The 20,091-nt window shown below is 37.2% G+C and overlaps 1 protein-coding gene across 9 annotated transcripts in view; it reads right to left on the bottom strand.

Moving 5' to 3' along the window:
* The window catches only part of EYA3 (EYA transcriptional coactivator and phosphatase 3), a 104,112-nt gene that overhangs the window by 52,336 nt on the left and 31,685 nt on the right, over window positions 1-20,091 (bottom strand). For 5 of the 9 annotated variants that reach the window (XR_012326557.1, XM_073793390.1, XM_073793388.1 and 2 more), the window contains exons 2-5: window positions 18,281-18,362; window positions 14,538-14,638; window positions 4,225-4,268; window positions 1,131-1,210 (exon numbers count right to left, since the gene is read on the bottom strand). Coding sequence is in view for 8 of the 9 variants with exons in the window: in XM_073793390.1 (XP_073649491.1) it covers window positions 1,131-1,210; window positions 4,225-4,268; window positions 14,538-14,570 (157 nt within the window). In the remaining variant the exon portion in view is untranslated. Of the gene's footprint in view, window positions 1-6; window positions 44-1,130; window positions 1,211-4,224; window positions 4,269-6,610; window positions 8,198-14,537; window positions 14,639-18,280; window positions 18,363-20,091 lie in introns of those variants that run through there. The other 4 variants (XM_019938330.3, XM_019938332.3, XM_073793386.1 and 1 more) reach the window with 3 other exon arrangements.

Below are 20,091 nucleotides of genomic sequence, written 5' to 3'. Positions count from 1 at the left end.
ACTTACCTCTGGGCCCTGAAGTATATAAGGAACAGGCCTTTTTCTTGGGGATGAGTGAGATATTAAAAAAATTAGAGTAGACACTTTTCATTGATTAGAGCAGTTTCCCATATGTATCAGAATTAGCTATCTTCTTGGAAATGCAGATTCCCATCCACATCAGGTCTACTGAATGATAATCACTGAAGATGAGGCTAGAATTCTACATTACAAACAAGCTCTCCAGATGACTCTTAGGTATGTTGAAAGTTTGAGAACCACTGGAACAGCATCTTTGAGGCAATAATATATACAACTCAAGACATACCATTTTTTTTAAAAATAGGCACACCATTTTTTAACACATGGGAATTATACAAGGTTAAGCATAATCATCTTAAGATATATCCCCCAAATAAATGTCTTTTCAAAAAGCGTCTTACACAAATTTATCCTTTCAAAGTGTGTGGGAAAATATGGAAGGGCACAGCTATTGGGTTGGCCAAAAAGTTCGTTCAGGTTTTTTCCGTAAGATCTTACTTTAATTTCAAGGAGGACTATTTGCCCTATGGAGCATACCACCATGATATGTCAGAGAACGCTCATGCCTCCACAGGAAAAAAAAAAAGAACATTCTACAAATTTTTGTCTAATGCATGAATATAACTGTTCTACAAGAGAATAAGGGTTGGTAAGTGGATACCTGAGATGGATCTCCCTCAGGGCCCAGTATCAATCCTGGGCTCTCAGGGGATTACTTTTCTTTTTTTTGGCCTAGATGGATAGGTAGAATTATTTGGTTATTAGGAAGGTAGAAAAATATCAAGCCCTCTGGAGGAACAGTCAGAGGTTGGCCCACAAACTTTTCTGATTTTGAGTAAGGCACTATTTATTACCTTTAGAACATCCAACCTCAAAACAAAAACACAATCACCAATCCCTGGGGAGTGAATTCCATGTGATTTTGTTCCTTAGCTGGTATGTCAATAAGGCTTATAGGAGAGCACAAGGATGAACACACAAACAAGGCAATGAAAGGATTCTGGATATTCTGAGACAAACAAGGCAATCAGTGAAAACCAATTATAAAAGAATAGCATCACCTGGTCACAGGAGCACCTCTTCCATGGTGCACAGAATATGGTACTTACTTTCCTCCGACATGGTAAGGTTTGAAGCAAGGCTTGAAGTTTCAGGTTTCTGATCATTGACTTCGGAGTTGCTTACTTGACTGGGAAAACCAAAATGATACATTAGCCCCTGACTGACCTGCTGCATTGCTAAAAGTGATTAAATCAAACCCTTTCTTCCTAGGTAAGTTAAGAGGCAAGGTAAGTCTACTTTATGAAATACTTATTCTTGGATTTTAGCGGCTACCTAAAGAGCTAGGGCCAGGGCTAGTACCTTCAGCATTCTACTGTTCTTCGTCATCACTTCAATCTTTTTATCACTTGGAAATTCCACCTAAGCCACAGGCAAGTTGGATTTTCTCTGAAGACCACATGGTAAAAGAAAAGTTCCATAACACCAAAAACTGCTGTCACTTTATTTCCAAAGTACCAAAGGGAAGTAGGAAGATGCTTGATTTCAGACAATGGTCCTCATAATCACTTGACAAGTTTTTTCAAATCATACACACTTGCTTCCAAAAAGGGGTTCTGAACCTTAAAATGGTACATTCCGCTGTATTTCCTTTCCCCCAATTAAAAATAAACAAATTTTTATTTTTATCATTCCCAAAACTTAGCAACATCTTTTTAAAAAAACTTGTAAGACAAATTAAGAGAAACTGTAAAAGATAAGTCATGTAAACTGGGAGGACAAGTCATTATGTTAGACACTTTAATGTTGGGAAGATCCTCACTGAAATTCTGAATTGGAGATTATACTTTCATCCCTCACAATGTCCTCTCTCTTCCTTCTACCTTACTTTCCACTCTCCACATATTCTCTCAACTACCAGTATAGCACAGTGCTTAAGAGTGTGGATTCTAGAACCAGATTGCTTGAGTTCATATTCCACTTTGCCAAAACTAGCTTTATGACTTTAAGCAAGTCACTGAACTTGTTTGTGCTCCAGTTTTTCAACTGTCAATGAGGGATAATTATAGAAGCTACCTTTTAGGGCTGTTATAGAAATTAATGAGTTAATACATGAAAAGTACTTAGAACAGAGACTAGAACAAAGTACAATATAACTGTAGCCAGTATTATTACAATACAACTTCTCCCCAGCCCAGGTATTCTTCCCACATTCATGTTCCCTAGCAAGAAATCTGCTTTGCTGTTCTACACTCTAGGGAGACGTGGAGGACACTGTCCCAGACACTACACATATCTGGAAAGAGTAGTTTTAAAAAGAAAAAAATTTTAAAAAGAAATGTTATTTATAAAAAAAATACACAGCACCAAAATTCTTAAAGCTCTCATTATCTTTTCTGAATGGACCTCTAATATTCAAGCATAATAAAGTTTTTTTTTTCCGGGTATATTCTCAATGTTCAAACAATTTTCCCTAAGATGTAATTAATTTTTAAAGGTAAATCCCCAGACGAAGTTTATTTTAATATATTTACTCAACTGTCTGTACTTCTGGAATAGCGCTTAATATACCAACCAAGATATTACTATGGGAATTGAGGGTAAGGGTCATACTGAATAGTTACATCATTGTTTCCCAAAATGGCTTATTTCTTATAATTACCTGAGTGGTAAAAATACAGACTTCTGAGCCCCATCTTATGCCTAATTAAATAAGATTCCAAGGAGAAAGGTATAAACCCAGACAAGAACTTCACATTTCTGACTACAATGACTGGTCTTCTACGTGTACCTGAATAAGTCTGGGGTTCACTGTTATACCCACTGTTGAAAGACTATTTCTAGATCCTGTATCTTAGAAGGTATATTTGTATGGTCTGGCATACAATGGACCAGTGCCTAAAATCCTATGGTCCTGTAATCTTATAGCAAAATCCCCTACCTATTCAACTGAGTATCTAGAGATTAAATAGAAACAACAGCACCAAGACAGTGAATTAACTCCAGTACTTTGCTAAATATTTAAAGTTATTGTATCTAGAAAAATTATTACTGTCTCAAAATATAATTATTTTCAGTTATATAAACATAAATTTTACTTAACAATGTGTGTATATTAAAATAAATGCTCCAAAATAAAATTTCCCTCCTCCAAAAAAGAGCAAAAACACCCAAACTCCAAAAGTAAGCACCACAAATATTTCATTCTCATTCACTAGAACTCTTGTCAATAATTAACACAACCAACTAAAGAGTGGATAAACAAAGTGTGGAATAGACATACAGTGAAGTATTATTCAGCCTTAAAAAGGAAGGAAATTCTCACACATGCTACAACATGGATAAACCATGAAGACATTATGCTAAATGAAATAAGCAAGTCACAGAAAGACAAATAACTTATGATTGCACTAATAAGAGGTACTTAGAGTACTCAAAAATCACAGAGACAAAAAGCAGAATGATGGTTGCCCAGGAGCTGGGAAAAGGGGAAAGTGGAGTTACTGAAGTCTTTTTTGGGGAAAGGGTCAATGCTTGATAGTGAAAATATGACAGATCATTTAATTGGAAGTGTATAAGACACAGGGCTAGTGTGACAATAGAATAAATAAGCTGGAATGATAGTGTGTGTGGTGGTATAAGAGTAGGATTCTTAAAATTTAGATGTTAGAGGTGATGCAGTTACCGGTTCATATGGTTGGTAGACAAACAACAGAAGGTAAGAACTGTGGACAACTGAAAATCATGGTGTTGTGGAAACCAGAGCATGATATGCAAAGAAGCTGCCTCTTTTCAACAAGGGGAGCCAAGCTAATGACTAAGGTGTCCCATATCCATTTGGTAATTAATGATTAACCCCTTGGATTTTCCTTATTTCTGTCTTCCCTATTAAGTATACAGTACATCTGACTGAAGAATATTCACCATTGTGTCTCTTCCACATATCACAGGATCTGAGAGATACCATGAGATTGGTATATATTGTTGAATAAATAATGAATAAATGAAGAAAATCAGCACCTATGTGTTTCAAGGACAAACTTTTAGAGGAAAATCTTCACCTTAAACCAAATAATTTCAAAACGTAAAGACTGATGCTAAAAACCAAAAAGAGGGTAGTCAACACAAATCATGCCCATATACTAATCAGCATGTAAAAACAATTATAAGTAGGTCATTAGAAAGAAATTCAACTCTGTATACCTTAAAGTTTGCTCTCCTGATTCCTGCATCTTGGCTTTTTTCACCTGTAAAACAATTATACAAAAGCATCAATGTCTTGATCTGTTTTTAAAATCATCTAGCTACTCAAGTGGCAGCCTAATATTAACGAATAAATTACAGGGTAACTGTTTCCTTTTGTTTCCCTTAGATTTATTTTATTAATCCCTATTATATTTTAGAGTTAGAGATGTACTTTTTTTCACATGAGGCTCTCTCTTTTTTTTAAATGAAAAAAGTGTTTTTCAGATTCAAGGTAAATAAAAGGTTTACCAGGATTTTTACTCAACACAGAATGTTTACCAGGATAAGGTATCCAAACTCGGATATAAACTGGTTAGTTTAAAATTTTACTAGACACACAGTTTTATTCTCAAACAGTAAGTATGGCAATCTCACTATCATCTAATCATTTAGTTAACAGAAATATCTTTATATTCAAATTACTTACATGCCAAAAATAAAAATAAATTCTAATCAGGTTACCAGTAATCTAAAAAATATTCTTCACACTATACTGTTTTTTCCCCATATTTTCACCTTCTCTAATTCCTTCTAAGGTAAAAGCATTTTCATTGAAACAGTTTAAGAATCCATAAATGAAAGATCAATGGTTAATACTACTAAGTTTCCCCTGTTTTTTTATATGACAAAGAATCTGATTTTAGAGTTTTCTGATTAGAATTACTAGTTATAGCAGAAGTATGCTTAGTGTGCTTAGCCATACAAATTATGAACACTTAAAGTATTTCAAGCTGACAAAGAGTACTGCCAACCACTACAAAGAGTAAGAACTCACAGAGGCAGCAACTTTGCTAAACAATTTTAAATAAACATATCCGGTGGGAATATAGCTATTTAATATGATTAAATTTAACAATTCAGACAAGGTAAATAATAAATACAAGTTAAATACAAGGCCCATACAATTTCTCATGGACAGCCACTCCTCATGAGAAAACATGACAAAATAAATAAAACCAAATACTCTTGGTTATTTGCTTATGGCATATCAACTCATTATATAATGCTGCCTAAATTTTCAAAGGTACCAATAAAGATAAAGAAAAAAGGGGCATTAAAAAAGAACCCTCTAGGGACTTCCCTGGTGGTGCAGCGGTTAAGAATCCACCTGCCAGGACTTCCCTGGTGGCGCGGTGGTTAAGAATCCGCCTGCCAATGCAGGGGACATGGGTGCGAGCTCTGGTCCGGGAAGATCCCATATGCTGCAGAGCAACTAAGCCTGAGAGCCACAACTACTGAGCCCACAAGCCACAACTACTGAGGTCTGTGCACCACAACTACTGAAGCCCACGTGCCTAGAGCCCGTGCTCCACAACAAGAGAAGCCGCTGCAACAAGAAGCCTGTGCGTCACAACGAAGAGTAGCCCCCGCTCTCTGCAACTAGAAAAAGCCTGAGCACACCAATGAAGACCCAACACAGCTAAAAATAAATTTTTAAAAAACCCTCTAAATTTAGAAACAAAATTATAGAAGCATATGAAGAAAAAAGAAAAAAACAAAGAAGTTTGAGGTAGATAAACCCTTACTAAGCATGATATTAAATTCAAAAGCCATAAAGGAGAAAACAGACTGATTTTACAAAAATTCAAAACTTCTGTATGATAAAAGATACCAAAACCAACCAGGAGGTCAAGGAATTCCAGAATGGTATACATACTGTGACAAGAGAATTTAATTGTATTACAAATGTATGACATAACCTCACTGAAAGGCATAGGAGAAAAATGTGCTGGTGGAGTAACGCTGGAAAACACGTTTTGACTGGAAACTGCAAGGCTAAAGATAAGAAAAATTCAACTTTCTAGTTTATCTACTTAAACTTTCTAGTTTATCTATTTATGTCATTTCACAAATGACAAAATACAGGCTCTTGCTATAATATAAATGTGCTGCCCCTCCCACCTGAAGATGACAGTATTTACATAAGGTCAGATAATACTGTAATTTTCCAATAGTGGTGATGAATCTATGCTTAGCTCACCCAAAGACCTTCTTTGCGATCAAAGAAATAATTTTAAAACAGTCTATGGTCTCCTAACAGTAATCCATATAAAAAAACTAGAGCACTGAGGAATCTAATTTATCAGTCTTCATTTTATTAGCGCCACAGAGTAACAAACTTAGCTAGAGAACTAAAAAAAAAAGCCCTGGAGCAAAATTTTAAAATATACCATAATGGCCTTTCAAGTAAGAACTACGCTTTTTTACTTTCTATTTACTACAGTGCCAACTCGGTACAAAGAGTATGTACTCATAAATAGAAATGGAGAAAATGTACTTAAAGACATATCTACCAAACAAAAACGTCTGGGGGAGGAAAATGTGTTATCAACTAATTTTGTACCTTTCACAGCCCATTGTTAGCCTTGATTTGGGCAATTATGTCCTCCTGTAAGTCAGGGATAGGAAACCTTGGCACTAGAGGCAGGTAAACTAAAAGGATACAGACAGATTTCACTGGATTACAAAAAGGATGGGTTCAAACAATACAATCCAGAAACTGACAGAATGTAAAATAGTACAGCTAGTTTGGAAAACAGTCTAGCAGTTCCTCAAAAGGTTAAACATAGAGTTACTATTACATATGATCCAGAAATTCCACTCCTGACTATATAACCAAGAGAAATGAAAACTTATGTCCACACAAAAACTTGGACATGAATGTTCCTAACGGCATTATTCAAAATAGCCAAAAAGTGGAAACAACCCCAGTGTCCATGAACAGATGAACAGATAAATACAATAATGATAAATAAAATGATGAATGATAAAATAAATCCATACAATGAAACATTCAGCAGTAAAAGGGAATGAAGTACTTATACATGCTAACACAGATGAATCTTGAAAAGATTATCCTAAGTGAAAGAAGCCAGTCACAAAGGACCACATATTTTATGAATCCATTTACATGCAATATCCACAAATAGGTCAATAGGAAAGTAGATTAGTAGTTGCCTAGGACTGCGGGAGGGAGGGAATTGAAGGGTGGCTGCTAATGGGTACAGAATTTCTTTTTGGAGTGATGAAAATGTTCTAAAATTGACTCTGGTGATAGTTGCAAAACTCTGTGAATATACTAAAACCCATCAAATTGTATACTTTAAAATGGATGTGAATTGTATCTCAATAAAGTTGTCATTTAAAAAAATGACAATCTTACGGGCATGTTATGACTAAAGGTTACACAAAAAGGAAGAACCACTGGCAAATTCATGAATCAGAGCTCTACTTGTGCCTCTGCTTTAAAAAAAAAAAAAAATCAGGCTTTAGATATAACAGCGCAAAGGAATACATATAACCCAATAAACAAATTCAGAATATCCAGGCTCAAGGCTCAGTTCTGAGAGTTAATTCACTGTATGTCTACTTCTCTACATCTGTTTTCTCAACTGTAAAAGAAAACTATGACTATTTCACAGGCCTGCTGTGAAGATGAAATTGGTGGTGGTAGTGGGGCGGGTGGCAAGGGAGAGCGAATGAGAGAGAGGTGTTTATGAAAGACAAAGACATTGTTAAATTTTAATGTTACCACCAAAAACAGCAAAAACAAAGCTCAATTTCCAAAATTTCAAAGACCAGATTAAGAAATACCACCTTCTAGATAAGAAAATTACATTATGCATCTCAAATGTCATTCCAGAACTATTCTGATATGACTTTCAAGTATGTAACTATAGTGCCTCCTAAGTTTTAACAAGAGGCTAAATCATACTAGGGCTTGGTAAACTATAATCTTGGGAATAATAAATCCAACAGAAGTCTGCATGAAGCCTATAAAAAGGAAGATGTTTTTGTCAGAATTTATCCACCACTGTCAAACAAAGCGTATCATTCTCTTTACTAGAAAGTCATACTCTATATTCTAGAAGGGGAAAGGGCTTGATCATAACCTGGATGAAATTATACACAAAAAACATTTAATGCTATTTTCTTTGATTGTGCTTACCAACAGTCTTTTTTTTTTTTTTTTTTTTTTTTTTTTGCGGTACACGGGCCTCTCACTGTTGTGGCCTTCCCGTTGCGGAGCACAGGCTCCGGACGCGCAGGCTCAGTGGCCATGGCTCACGGGCCCAGCCGCTCCGCGGCATGTGGGATCTTCCCGGACCGGGGCACGAACCCGTGTCCCCTGCATCGGCAGGGGAACTCTCAACCACTGCGCCACCAGGGAAGCCCACAGTCATCTAATTATTAATTTTACTTCCAGAACTTGACATAAGGAAATGAGTATGTGGAGAGTGAGAGTAAGCATTCTAAATCACTAGAAACTAGAAAGGTAAATACCCGTGGCAGAGACAACTGCCTGCTCCACCATTGCATGTGGGGTGTGACTTGCGATGGGAGGCAAAAAACATGTCTTTTAAGTTCACAGGTACCCGTCCAAAAGAAGTCACATCTGGACCTAGTAGAAACTAGTGGGCATCAGATTCTGGATTTGATCTGGATTCAACAACTGATGGAAGCTGGGGCTGTTTCTCTTAAGAGGAATGTGTGGGGTAAGGAGTTACATATTGTTCTTTAGATGTAAAAAATGAAACAGGTGAACCAAAGAGAAGATTACTGTAGATTCACTTATAAATATTCAGTGGTCTTTTTCCTGTTCCTGGGCACACAGGATGCTATAGACTGAACGTCTGTGTCTTCCCCCAAAATTCATATTTTGAAATTTTATCCCCAATATGATGAAATTTGGAGGTGGGGCTTTTGGGGTGATTAGGTCATGAGGCTGGAGCCCTCATGAATGGGATTAGAGGCCTCCTGGGAATTCCCTGGCAGTCCAGTAGTTAGGAGGTTCACTGCCGGGGGCCCAGGTTCAATCCCTGGTCAGAGGAACTAAGATCCCGCAAGCCGTGCAGCAAAAAAATTAAAAGATAAATTAAAAAAAGAAAGAGATCTCCTTTTCCCTTTCCACCATGTGAGGTCACAGCAAAAAGATGGCAGTCTATGAACCAGGTAGCAGGCCCTTACCATACACCAAATCTGCTGGTGTCTTGATTTTGGACTTCCCAGACCCCAGAACTGTGAGAAATCAATTTCTATTGTTTATGAACCACCAATTCTATAGCATTTTGTTACAGTAGCCAGAATAGACTAAGACACAGATTGATGGCATTTTCCAGACCCCCTTGCTGTCAGGTTGGAGCCAACCACATAAGCCACTTCTACAACTACCCCTTAAAAACATCTCATGTGATTCTCCAATCCTCTCTTCCGTTTCTTTGGCAACCATGGAGGCCACAGTTGAAGATAACAGCATCAAAGATGAAAGAAGCCTTCATGGAAGACTGGCCCAGGAAAGCTGTCAATCCACATGAGACTAATGTGAGAGAAAAATACACTGCAGATTCATTCTCCAATGTTAAATGCCTACAGTGAGAATTCTAGTTCATATTCACGCTATCATTCATTCAACTGACTGTTCTCTACCAAGCCCTCCTGAAAGGGAATATAATGATAAACAAAATACAGTCCTTGACCTCAAGGAAGTTATAGTCTGGTTGAAAAGAAATAGATAATTTCTAAAACAGTGAAACAGGGACTTCCCTGGTGGCATAGGGGTTAAGAATCCGCCTACCAATGCAGGGGACACAGGTTCGAGCCCTGGTCCAGGAAGATCCCACATGCCACGGAGCAACTAAGCCCGTGAGCCACAACTGCTGAGCCCGCGTGCCATAACTACTGAAGCCCGTGCACCTAGAGCCTGTGCTCCACAACAAGAGCAGCCACCGCATGCAAGGAAGAGTAGCCCCTGCTCACCACAACTAGAGAAAGCCCACACGCAGCAACAAAGACCCAACGCAGCCAAAAATAAATAAAATTTTTAAAAAGTAATAAATAAAACAGTGAAATAATGATTCTGATAGAAGTTCAAGGTTCTATGGAACACAAAGAAGGAGCACCAAACCCAGTCTTTTTACTGGGGGGAGTCTAGAGAATTAGAACTCATTTGAAATAACTTAGGTACCTGCTTATAAATGTGGAAATAAAACATTTTTAATTGATATGGTATCCTTTATAGTTTGAAAATTACCCTCCTTTTTTTTTTTTTTTTTTGCGGTACGCGAGTCTCTCATTGTTGTGGCCTCTCCTGTTGCAGAGCACAGGCTCCGGACGCGCAGGCTCAGTGGCCATGGCTCACAGGCCCAGCCGCTCCGCAGCATGTGGGATCCTCCCAGACCGGGGCACGAACCCGTGTCCCCTGCATCGGCAGGCGGACTCTCAACCACTGTGCCACCAGGGAAGCCAAAGATTACTCTCCTTTATCGATAAGACAAAAAGAAATTAGGGGTTGAGTACAGTCGTTCTCTCTTAGCCACTTATTCCATCCTTTTATTCTCCAAGACAAAAATACAAATTTTAGGGTCCTTTTCATTGCTCTCAATCAACAATATTTCCCAAGCTTCACTCCTTTTCCATGTTTTAGCCTAGAGTACACTGTGGTTGTAATCATGTACCACCTCTTTTGTCTACAGTATTACTAATTTCTTTTTAATATTTAAATACAAAAGGCACATATGCTCATAGTTTTAGAAACCCAAACCATACAGATATGTATAAAATAAAATATAAAAGACCTTATTCTGCCCCCAAACCTCCATGATTTCAGTATTAAGTTTTGTGTATATTCTTCTAAAAAATTTTCCTATGTATATATGTCCTTTTAAAACTTGAGCTCAAAGAGCACCCTGATAGCTATAAAGGAGTTTTTTAAGTGCTTCCAGTTTGCCAGGAACAGTGTTAATTTATACCTCCTATCCTAAAACCGAGTTTGGTTAGTGCCTCCTTTCACTCTACAAAAGAGTTCTAGTTTGGACAATAATATGAGCTGCTTCAGAGTAGCTGAGAAAGATGAAGACTAGGGTAAAAAGATGGAGTGATGTCAAGGTAAATGATGACCATAGATAGAACCATTTCTGACTGCAGAGGATTGAGGACTGACTGGCAATAGGGGAAAGTGAAAGAGAACCTGAGGCTAGGATTTATGTTGTATTGTGAACAATGACTGGAACAATCTTGAGATAGAGCTAGCAAGTAGTACAGAAACAAGAAAGGGATAACTCAATAAGGAGGAGACAATGTGATTAAAATAACTCCAATAGTAATGCTCATCAGCAACATCTCTCTTTATACACAAGTAAACAGCAGGGTTAAAAATCTTGGCTTTATTCAAGATATGGAAACAACCTAAATGTCCATCGACAGATGAATGGATAAAGAAGGTATGGGGTGTGTGTGTGTGTGTGTGTGTGTGCGTGTGTGTGCGTGTGTGTATAATGGAATACTACTCAACCATAAAAAAAGAATGAAATAATGCCATTTGCAGCAACATGGATGGACCTAGAGATACCACACTAAGTGAAGTAAGTTGGAAAAGAAAGACAAATGCCATATGATATCACTTATATGTGGAATCTAAAACACGATGCAACTGAACTTATCTATGAAACAGAAACAGACTCAGACATAGAGAACAGACTTGTGGCTGCCAAGGGGGAGGGGAGTTGGGGAGGGATGGATTGGGAGTCTGGGATCAGAAGATGCAAATTATTATATATACGTATAACTTATCACTTTGCTGTATACCAGAAACTAACATAACGTTGTATATACCTCATAAACTATACCTCAATAAAATAATTTTTTTTTTAAATCATGGCTTTATCATCAGCAACTTGGGACAGGACCATTCTTTCCACTCAAGTTTTAGATTTCTACTACAGCCTGTGAAAATTAGCTTTACTCCTCAACATCTGACATTTACTCTTCTTATTCTAATTATTTTTAACAGTTAATAAATGCTCTATATTTTCTTAGATTCTATATTTGTCTGTTCAGCACCCACTAATCACAGTGCCAAACTAAGAGCCAAAGTTGCTTACATCTCCCCTGCAATCTAGAGCCTATATTCTGAACCATACTCTGAACCATATTCCCCTGCTGTGAAATCAGATACCTAGTGATAGCTTCTATACCCCAAAACCCTCTGCAATTATTCAAACTAGCCAATCCTAAATAAACAATTACCCTATGTTACGTTGCTTCACCTTGCCTGTGGAAACCTCAATTAAGGCTGTAGCCTATGCATTCTCTTACAATTCCCCTATGCATCTCTGCCTCCTGAATGACACTGGTGCTCACCCCCGTGACCCTGTGTGGTCTGCTACATCTCTCATCTCTAAGAGAAATGTAACATGAAATTTTAAAAAAAAATAAATTTATTTATTTATTTGGCTGCGTTATGTCTTCGTTGTTGCACATGGGCTTTCTCTAGTTGCGGTGAGCAGGGGCTACTCTTCGTTGTGGTGCACGGGCTTCTCATTGTGGTGGCTTCTCTCGTAGCAGAGCACAGGCTCTAGGCTTCCAGGCTTCAGGAGTCGTAGCACACAGACTCAGTAGTTGTGGCACACAGGCTTAGTTGCTCCGCGGCACGTGGGAGCTTCCTGGACCAGGGCTCAAACCAGTGTCCCCTGCAGTGGCAGGCGGATTCTTAACCAGTGTGCCACCAAGGAAGTCCAAACTTTCTTTTTTCTTCTTTTTTTCAATGGCACTGACCTGTTCATGTAGTCACTCAATCACCTTTATAAATTTATAAATTAAGACCCAGGTACAAATCAATTAAAAAAAAAAAGATGCCTCATGACAATCACCATTTATAGTCAGCAGAAAATTTGTGGGTTTAAAAAAAATTTTTTTTTAGTATTTAAAAAAAAATTTCTTTTTTTAATTTTTTGGCCACATCACTTGGCTTGTGGGATCTCAGTTCCCAACCAGGGATCGAACCCAGGTCCCTGGCAGTGGAAGCACAGAGTCCTAGTGACTGGACTACCAGGGAATTCCCAGAAAATTTGTTTTTAAAGCACTTTAATTTCTTAACTCTCTCTGAAGTAACGATCAGATTTTGCACATCATATTATAGATACTGAACAGAACAGCAAACAAATGAAGCAGAGAGGAAAAAATGACTCACCACCAGGTCAGCTTCACAATTCTCATTACCTTAAATAGGTAAGGGGTGACTAACAACAATACTCATTTCAACAGTATGTCAACACTTACATAAGTCTTTTGAAACTATGACTAGACCTTTGTCTTACTATATTAAAAACTCAATGACAGAATCTTCTTTGGTACCTTTAGTGTCTCTAATTCAGCTATTTGTTCTTATAGTGTATATCTTAGATACACCGCTGAGGATGATTTTTAACCCTACCATTTCCCTGATTATTAATGTTCCACCAGGGATATGGGATGACATTTTAAATGTTTCAAAAGGTCCTTTTACCAACTGCTTATGTCTTCCTAGTTTTATACTTAAGTGAGGGGCTAAAAGACTAATAGCAAAAGAATCACCAGTATGCACCAGTATGTCTCAACATAAAGTAAAATATTAAAAATGTATCACTGATGTAAAGAATACATCTAGAACATGAAAAACATACCCTATTATCTGCTTTCAAAATTCAAAGTTTTTTAGGTTGGATTTTCATAGGGAGGTAAACATGTACCACTCTATATTCTCTCTTAATATAAAATGCAAGAGGCTCATTCAGGAGAGCAAATTGAATAGCAAATTGAATCAGTATTTATCTAATTTCAGAAAAAGAAGGTCAAGCCAAAAGGAAAAGATTCTTTAACACAAAAGTATCTTAATAGAATGATTACTATTACCTTCCTTTTTTAAATGCTAAGGGTCAAAAAACACTTCGGAAAAAACAAAAAAGCCATGGCAAGGCAATAAATCTGTATCACTTGGGCACATTTAAAATGATTTTATTTATTTATGTTAAATATTTAAAAGAAATTAAGAATTCAACCTATTCTCGAGGGTCTTATCTATTTTTAAGAATTAGCTAGTGGTCAAATTATACTTTCTTCAACTACTACTACTACTTTAAAAAAATTAAGTCAGGGAAATTTAGGTAATGATAAAACTAGATTTTCTGGCAGAAATGGTATATACTGTTTGGTAAATAGATGTCCTCTTTTATTTTCTAAAAACTGTAAGAGTAGCCATTGTTTTTTTTAAATGACACTTCTAAAGACAATATTTATTTTGTAATGCTGAATTTTCTAAGCAAGTCCTTGGCATTAAGTTAGCAAAATATGAATTTAGGAACACAGAACATCGTTTCTTAGAAGGAAAGTATTAAGGAGTCCTTTCCTTAATTTTATTTCTGATTTAGAATCTGTAGTACAACTGAATAATATTTAACATCTCTTAAGATTAGCTTTTCTACAATCAACTTTAAATTGTTAAAGGAAATACTTACTGGTTGCTCTGGTAAATCTTGCTCTTCTTCCATGAGGACCAATATTTCTTTATTACACTTATGTGACTGGACTGCAAGTGTCTCTCAGCAGTCTTCACAGTCTATTTAAAAAAGAGGGGGGATTCAAAACTTTATGTACTCTTAAAGCATTATCATTGAGGCCATCAGAGAATAATTTTAAAAATATTTTGCTACCTCAATCTTTCTACGTGAGCTCCAATCTCAAAATCTCAAATCTGCACGTGGCTTTTCAAAATGGACATACTGCACCAAGTCAGGATAGGTTTACACAATGACTTTTATAATTCCTTGCAAAAGCCAACACGTGGAGCCACTTCTGCTGTACTTAAAACATGGTTACTATAGTGCCCAACGCATTAAACGCTTTATAGCAGCCATGTGCAATTAACTAAAACACAACTTTTTTTAGAATTAGGGTTACATTAAAAAATGATAAAAACTAGCTTAGCCAGTCAAGAAGTTATGATAACATCTAACCTGCTTTAATGGGGAACATTTACATAACTGTTAACACACAATCACTTTAAATAGGGCACACTGGAATATCAAATAAATACTTTTGCAACCAACTATCTGTATATATGTAATCAGCTTAAAGGAAAACTCAACTCTTCTGGATCTATCTTAATAATGCAAATAAATAAGTAAAGTGAAACACTGAATTTTAGAATTAAGGAAAATAATCATGTAGAGCTAGGACCCAATTTATCCTGAAATAGCTCCACGACATGTATTGCCTAGTCAATTATTTAAGCAAAATCTTTACCTTCTCAGACCCTGCTCTTCCTGCCCTGGTTTTCGAACTAAAAAAGAGAAATAGGACTCTAAGCCCCACATTTACTGGTAAGAACACCTTATTGTGCCCTGCTGCCGAGTGAGACAGAAAGATGTTAGAAAACTAAATAATTATAAAAACTATAAACTCCATTTCTATTTAACAAAAATGAAAGTAGCACTTCTCCAAAACAGATGTGACTGTTGATGCATTTAATTAAGGTCACACCTGTTTTCACTTATTTTACCAACCACTGTAACCAACTTAACAGACAAAGCTAAAGCAAGTATAGAATCTTATTGCAGAAGTAATGAATAAAAAGGGAAATGAAAAACTTCACTTATACCAATTTACCACCACTCCACTAATACTGCTCTATTCTGGTGTAATACAACACACTTTATTTTAGAGTCACACTCTAGAATGGGAAAAGGAGAGAAAACACATATAGGGGACACAATCAGACGCAAAAGTGTCCACCTCTGACACAGCTTTCCTCCCTGCCCTGATCTAGAATGTCAAAAGAAAAAAAAATTTAAAGGTCAGAAGAACTTGATGCTCAATGCACTCACGTGTAACTCATACACAGAGCCTCAAAAGCTAAGTTTTCATACTACGTGACATAGATAACTAGTACTGCAGAATTACAGCAGGCAATAACTAAAGCTCACAGGAGCTATCTTCCCTGCATTTGTTTTGCTCTACTCACAAGAGCACAACCAATGTGACGTGAAACTGATTCACAATTGTGAAAGATGAACTGTTTGTTTTACCAGCTTATATCTGTTTTAGCTTTAAAATGAAATGTCTTGTCTTTATGGGATTTTAACAGTGTCAATGTACATAATGTATTTAATACATATATGATTTCATCCCAAAAGAAAAAGCAAACTAGGGTCAAATCATTAGAGAAATGTAATGCCTTTAATACCTCATTTGTTAAACTTTTGTGTGACCAGATCTCTTCTAAACAAAAAGTGATAATATCCCAGGTTTTACTCAATTGAAAGCCATAACTGTAATGACTGCAATCTCTAATTAGTAGATTCTCAGCAAAGGAGAAGGAAGGGATATTCTTTCTCATGGAGGAAGGGTTATAAATCTACACCTAAACAAGAGGAAAGTAAGAAAAATTGTGTTAAAAAAAAAAAAGAAAAAAAAGGTACTAATAACATGTCCTTTAATTTTTGTTTTAAACACAGAAATGAATTTATTTTAAAAATATGAACAATGTTAAAGGAGAACATAGATTTTTTTATAAATCAAAAGGGGTCATGGGTTTTATTTATTATTATTATTATTTTTTTTGCAGTACACGGGCCTCTCACTGTTGTGGCCTCTCCCGTTGCGGAGCACAGGCTCCGGACGCGCAGGCTCAGCGGCCATGGCTCACGGGCCCAGCCGCTCCGTGGCATGTGGGATCTTCCCGGACCAGAGCACGAACCCATGTCCCCTGCATCGGCAGGCAGACTCTCAACCACTGCGCCACAAGGGAAGCCCGGTCATGGGTTTTAAAAGGTAAGAAATACTACTCTTAATAGTGGGGAAATAAATTCTCAAGCCATATAAAACAAAATGTTAAAATCTTGAATTTTGTTTCTTAGGAATATGGTAATATTACAGTGATTTTATAACAGAAAGGGAACAGCTTTCTATTTTTCTTGAGATAAATTCTATAAGTTGAAAGAAAACCTTCTTTAAGGGAAAAGATTGGAAGACATTCTTTTCTACCTCTGTTTCTTCTTTGAAAATAAGCACCTTCTGTAGTTTCCATCTTAAAAATCACCTTTACCTTCTTCATTTTTCAATTTAGGGAAAGAAAAGGTCACAGATAATTTCTACATTTGGAAAAAAACCTTAAAAAAATCAAGTAATTAATCAATGACCACCAATAATTTTGATAATTTTACAACAAAAAAAAAGGCAACCTACAAAGGATGCATATGATTTATTACAGAATTTCTGGGATTCTACTGGCAACATGTGATATATGTGAAGTTTGTAAACATACATTCTGGTACACTTGTATATAAAATATATTAATAATGACTATAAATTATGTAATTCCATTACAACATGCATCTAAGATACTACTTTCCATCAATATAGGATTCTTCCTTCCTTCCAATATTTTGTAATGTCAAACACCTAAAATATACTAGATAAAAGAATGCAAATATTTATCATGCTTCTAGCATTTATCAGTGTGATAATAAAACTTTTAATATTAAGATCTTACACCATTTTCTACAAGTGGCACATGCTTACAATCAAAAGTCACATTTACTAACCACCAGATGAAAGTGTTATATAACACAGACAAGGTGCTCCAGTACTGGATAATAAAAAAAAGTACAGAATTACCATACAAACCTTAGTTTTCTCACTTCCATGTACTAGTTCTAGAGTTTAATTGTGTATTTTGATATTTTCTTACCATTAATATAACCTGACACTGACAATGGCTCAAGATGGTGGAATAGAAAGACATGCGCATACACCCTCTTGCGAGAGCACCACAATCACAACTAACTGCTCAACAATCATCAACAGGAAGACACCGGAACTCACCAAAAAAGATACCCACATCCAAAGATAAAGGAGAAGCTGTAATGAGACGTTAGGAGGGGCGCAATCACAATAAAATCAAATCCCGTAACTGCTGGGTGGGTAACTCACAGACTGGAGAACACTTACACCACAGAAGTCCACCCACTGGAGTGAAGGTTCTGAGTCCCACGTCAGGCTTCCTAACCTGGGGGTCCAGCACCAGGAGGAGGAATTCCCACAAAATCAGACTTTGAAGGCTAGCGGGATTTGACTGCAGAATTTTGACAGGACTGGGAGAAACAGAGGCTCCACTCTTGGAGGGTACACACAAAGTAGTGTGTGCATCAGGACCCAGGGGAAGGAGCACTGACCCCATAGGAGACTGAACCAGACCTACCTGCTAGTGTTGGAGGGTCTCCTGCAGAGGCGGGGGGTGGCTGTGGCTCACCGCGGGGACAAGGACACTGGCAGCAGAAGATCTGGGAAGTATTGCTTGGTGTGAGCCCTCCCGGAGTCCACCATTAGCCCCACCAAAGGGCCTACAGGCTCCAGTGCTGGGACAGCCCAGGCCAAACAACCAACAGGGAGGGAACTCAGCCCAACCCATTAGCAAACAAGCAGATTAAAGTTTTACTGAGCTCTGCCCACCAGAGCAACACCCAGCTCTACCCATCACCAGTCTCTCGCATCAGGAAGCTTGCAAAGGCTTGTAGATAGCCTCATCCACCAGAGAGCAGACAGCAGAAGCAAGAAGAACTAATATCCTGCAGCCTGTGGAAAGAAAACTACACTAACAGAAAGACAGACAAAATGAAAAGGCAGAGGACCATGTACCAAATGAACAATAAAACCCCAGAAAAACCACTAAATGAAGTGGAGATAGGCAACCTTCCAGAATAAGAATTCAGAATGACAGTGAAGATGATCCAGGACCTCAGAAAAAGAATGGAGGCAAAGATCGAGAAGATGCAAGAAATGTTTAACAAAGACTAGAACAATTAAAGAACAAATACCGAGAAGAATTAAAAAACAAACAAACAGAGATGAACAATACAATAACTGAAATGAAAAATACACTAGAAGGAATCAATAGCAGAATAACTGAGGCAGAAGAACGGATAAGTGACCTGGAAGACAGAATGGTGGAATTCACTGCTGCAGAACAGAATAAAGAAAAAAGAATGAAAAGAAATGAAGACAGCCTAAGAGACCTCTGGCACAACATTAAATGCAACAATATTCACATTATAGGGGTCCCGGAAGGAGATGGGAGAGAGAAAGGACCCAAGAAAATATCTGAAGAGATTACAGTCAAAAACTTCCCTAACATGGGAAATGAAATGGCCACCCAAGTGCAGGAAGTGCAGAGAGTCCCAGGAAGGGTAAACCCAAAGAGAAACACACTGAGGCACATAGTTATCAAACTGACAAAAATTAAAGACAAAAAACATTATTGAAAGCAGCAAGGGAAAAAACGACAAATAACATACAAGGGAACTCCCATACGGTTAACAACTGATTTCACAGCAGAAACTTTAAAAGCCAGAAGGGAGTGGCAGGATATATTTAAAGTGATGAAAGGGAGGAACCTACAACCAAGATTACTCTACCCAGCAAGTATCTCATTCAGATTCAATGGAGAAATCAAAAGCTTTACAGACAAGCAAAAGCTAAGAAAATTCAGCACCACCAAACCAGCTCTACAACAAATGCTAAAGGAACTTCTCTAAGTGGGAAACACAAGAGAAGAAAAGGACCTACAAAAACAAACCCAAAACAATTAAGAAAATGGTACTAGGAACATATATATCGATAACTAGTTTAAAAGTGAATGGATTAAAGGCTCCAACCAAAAGACACAGGCTTGCTGAATGGATACAAAAACAAGGCCCATATATATGCTGTCTACAAGAGACCCAGTTCAGATCTAGGGACACATACAGACTGAAAGTGAGGGGATGGAAAAAGATATTCCATGCAAATGAAAATCAAAAGAAAGCTGGAGTAGCAATACTCATATCAGATAAAACAGACTTTAAAATAAAGAATGTTACAGGAGACAAGGAAGGACACTATATAATGATCAACAGATCAACCCAAGAAGAAGATATAACAATTACAAATATATATGCACCCAACACAGGAGCACCTCAATACATAAGGCAACTGCTAACAGCTATAAAAGAGGAAATCGACAGTAACACAATA

Source organism: Tursiops truncatus, chromosome 1 (assembly GCF_011762595.2).
Source record: "Tursiops truncatus isolate mTurTru1 chromosome 1, mTurTru1.mat.Y, whole genome shotgun sequence".
NCBI classification, from domain to species: domain Eukaryota; kingdom Metazoa; phylum Chordata; class Mammalia; order Artiodactyla; family Delphinidae; genus Tursiops; species Tursiops truncatus.
This window is presented reverse-complemented; position numbering and strand designations above follow the sequence as displayed.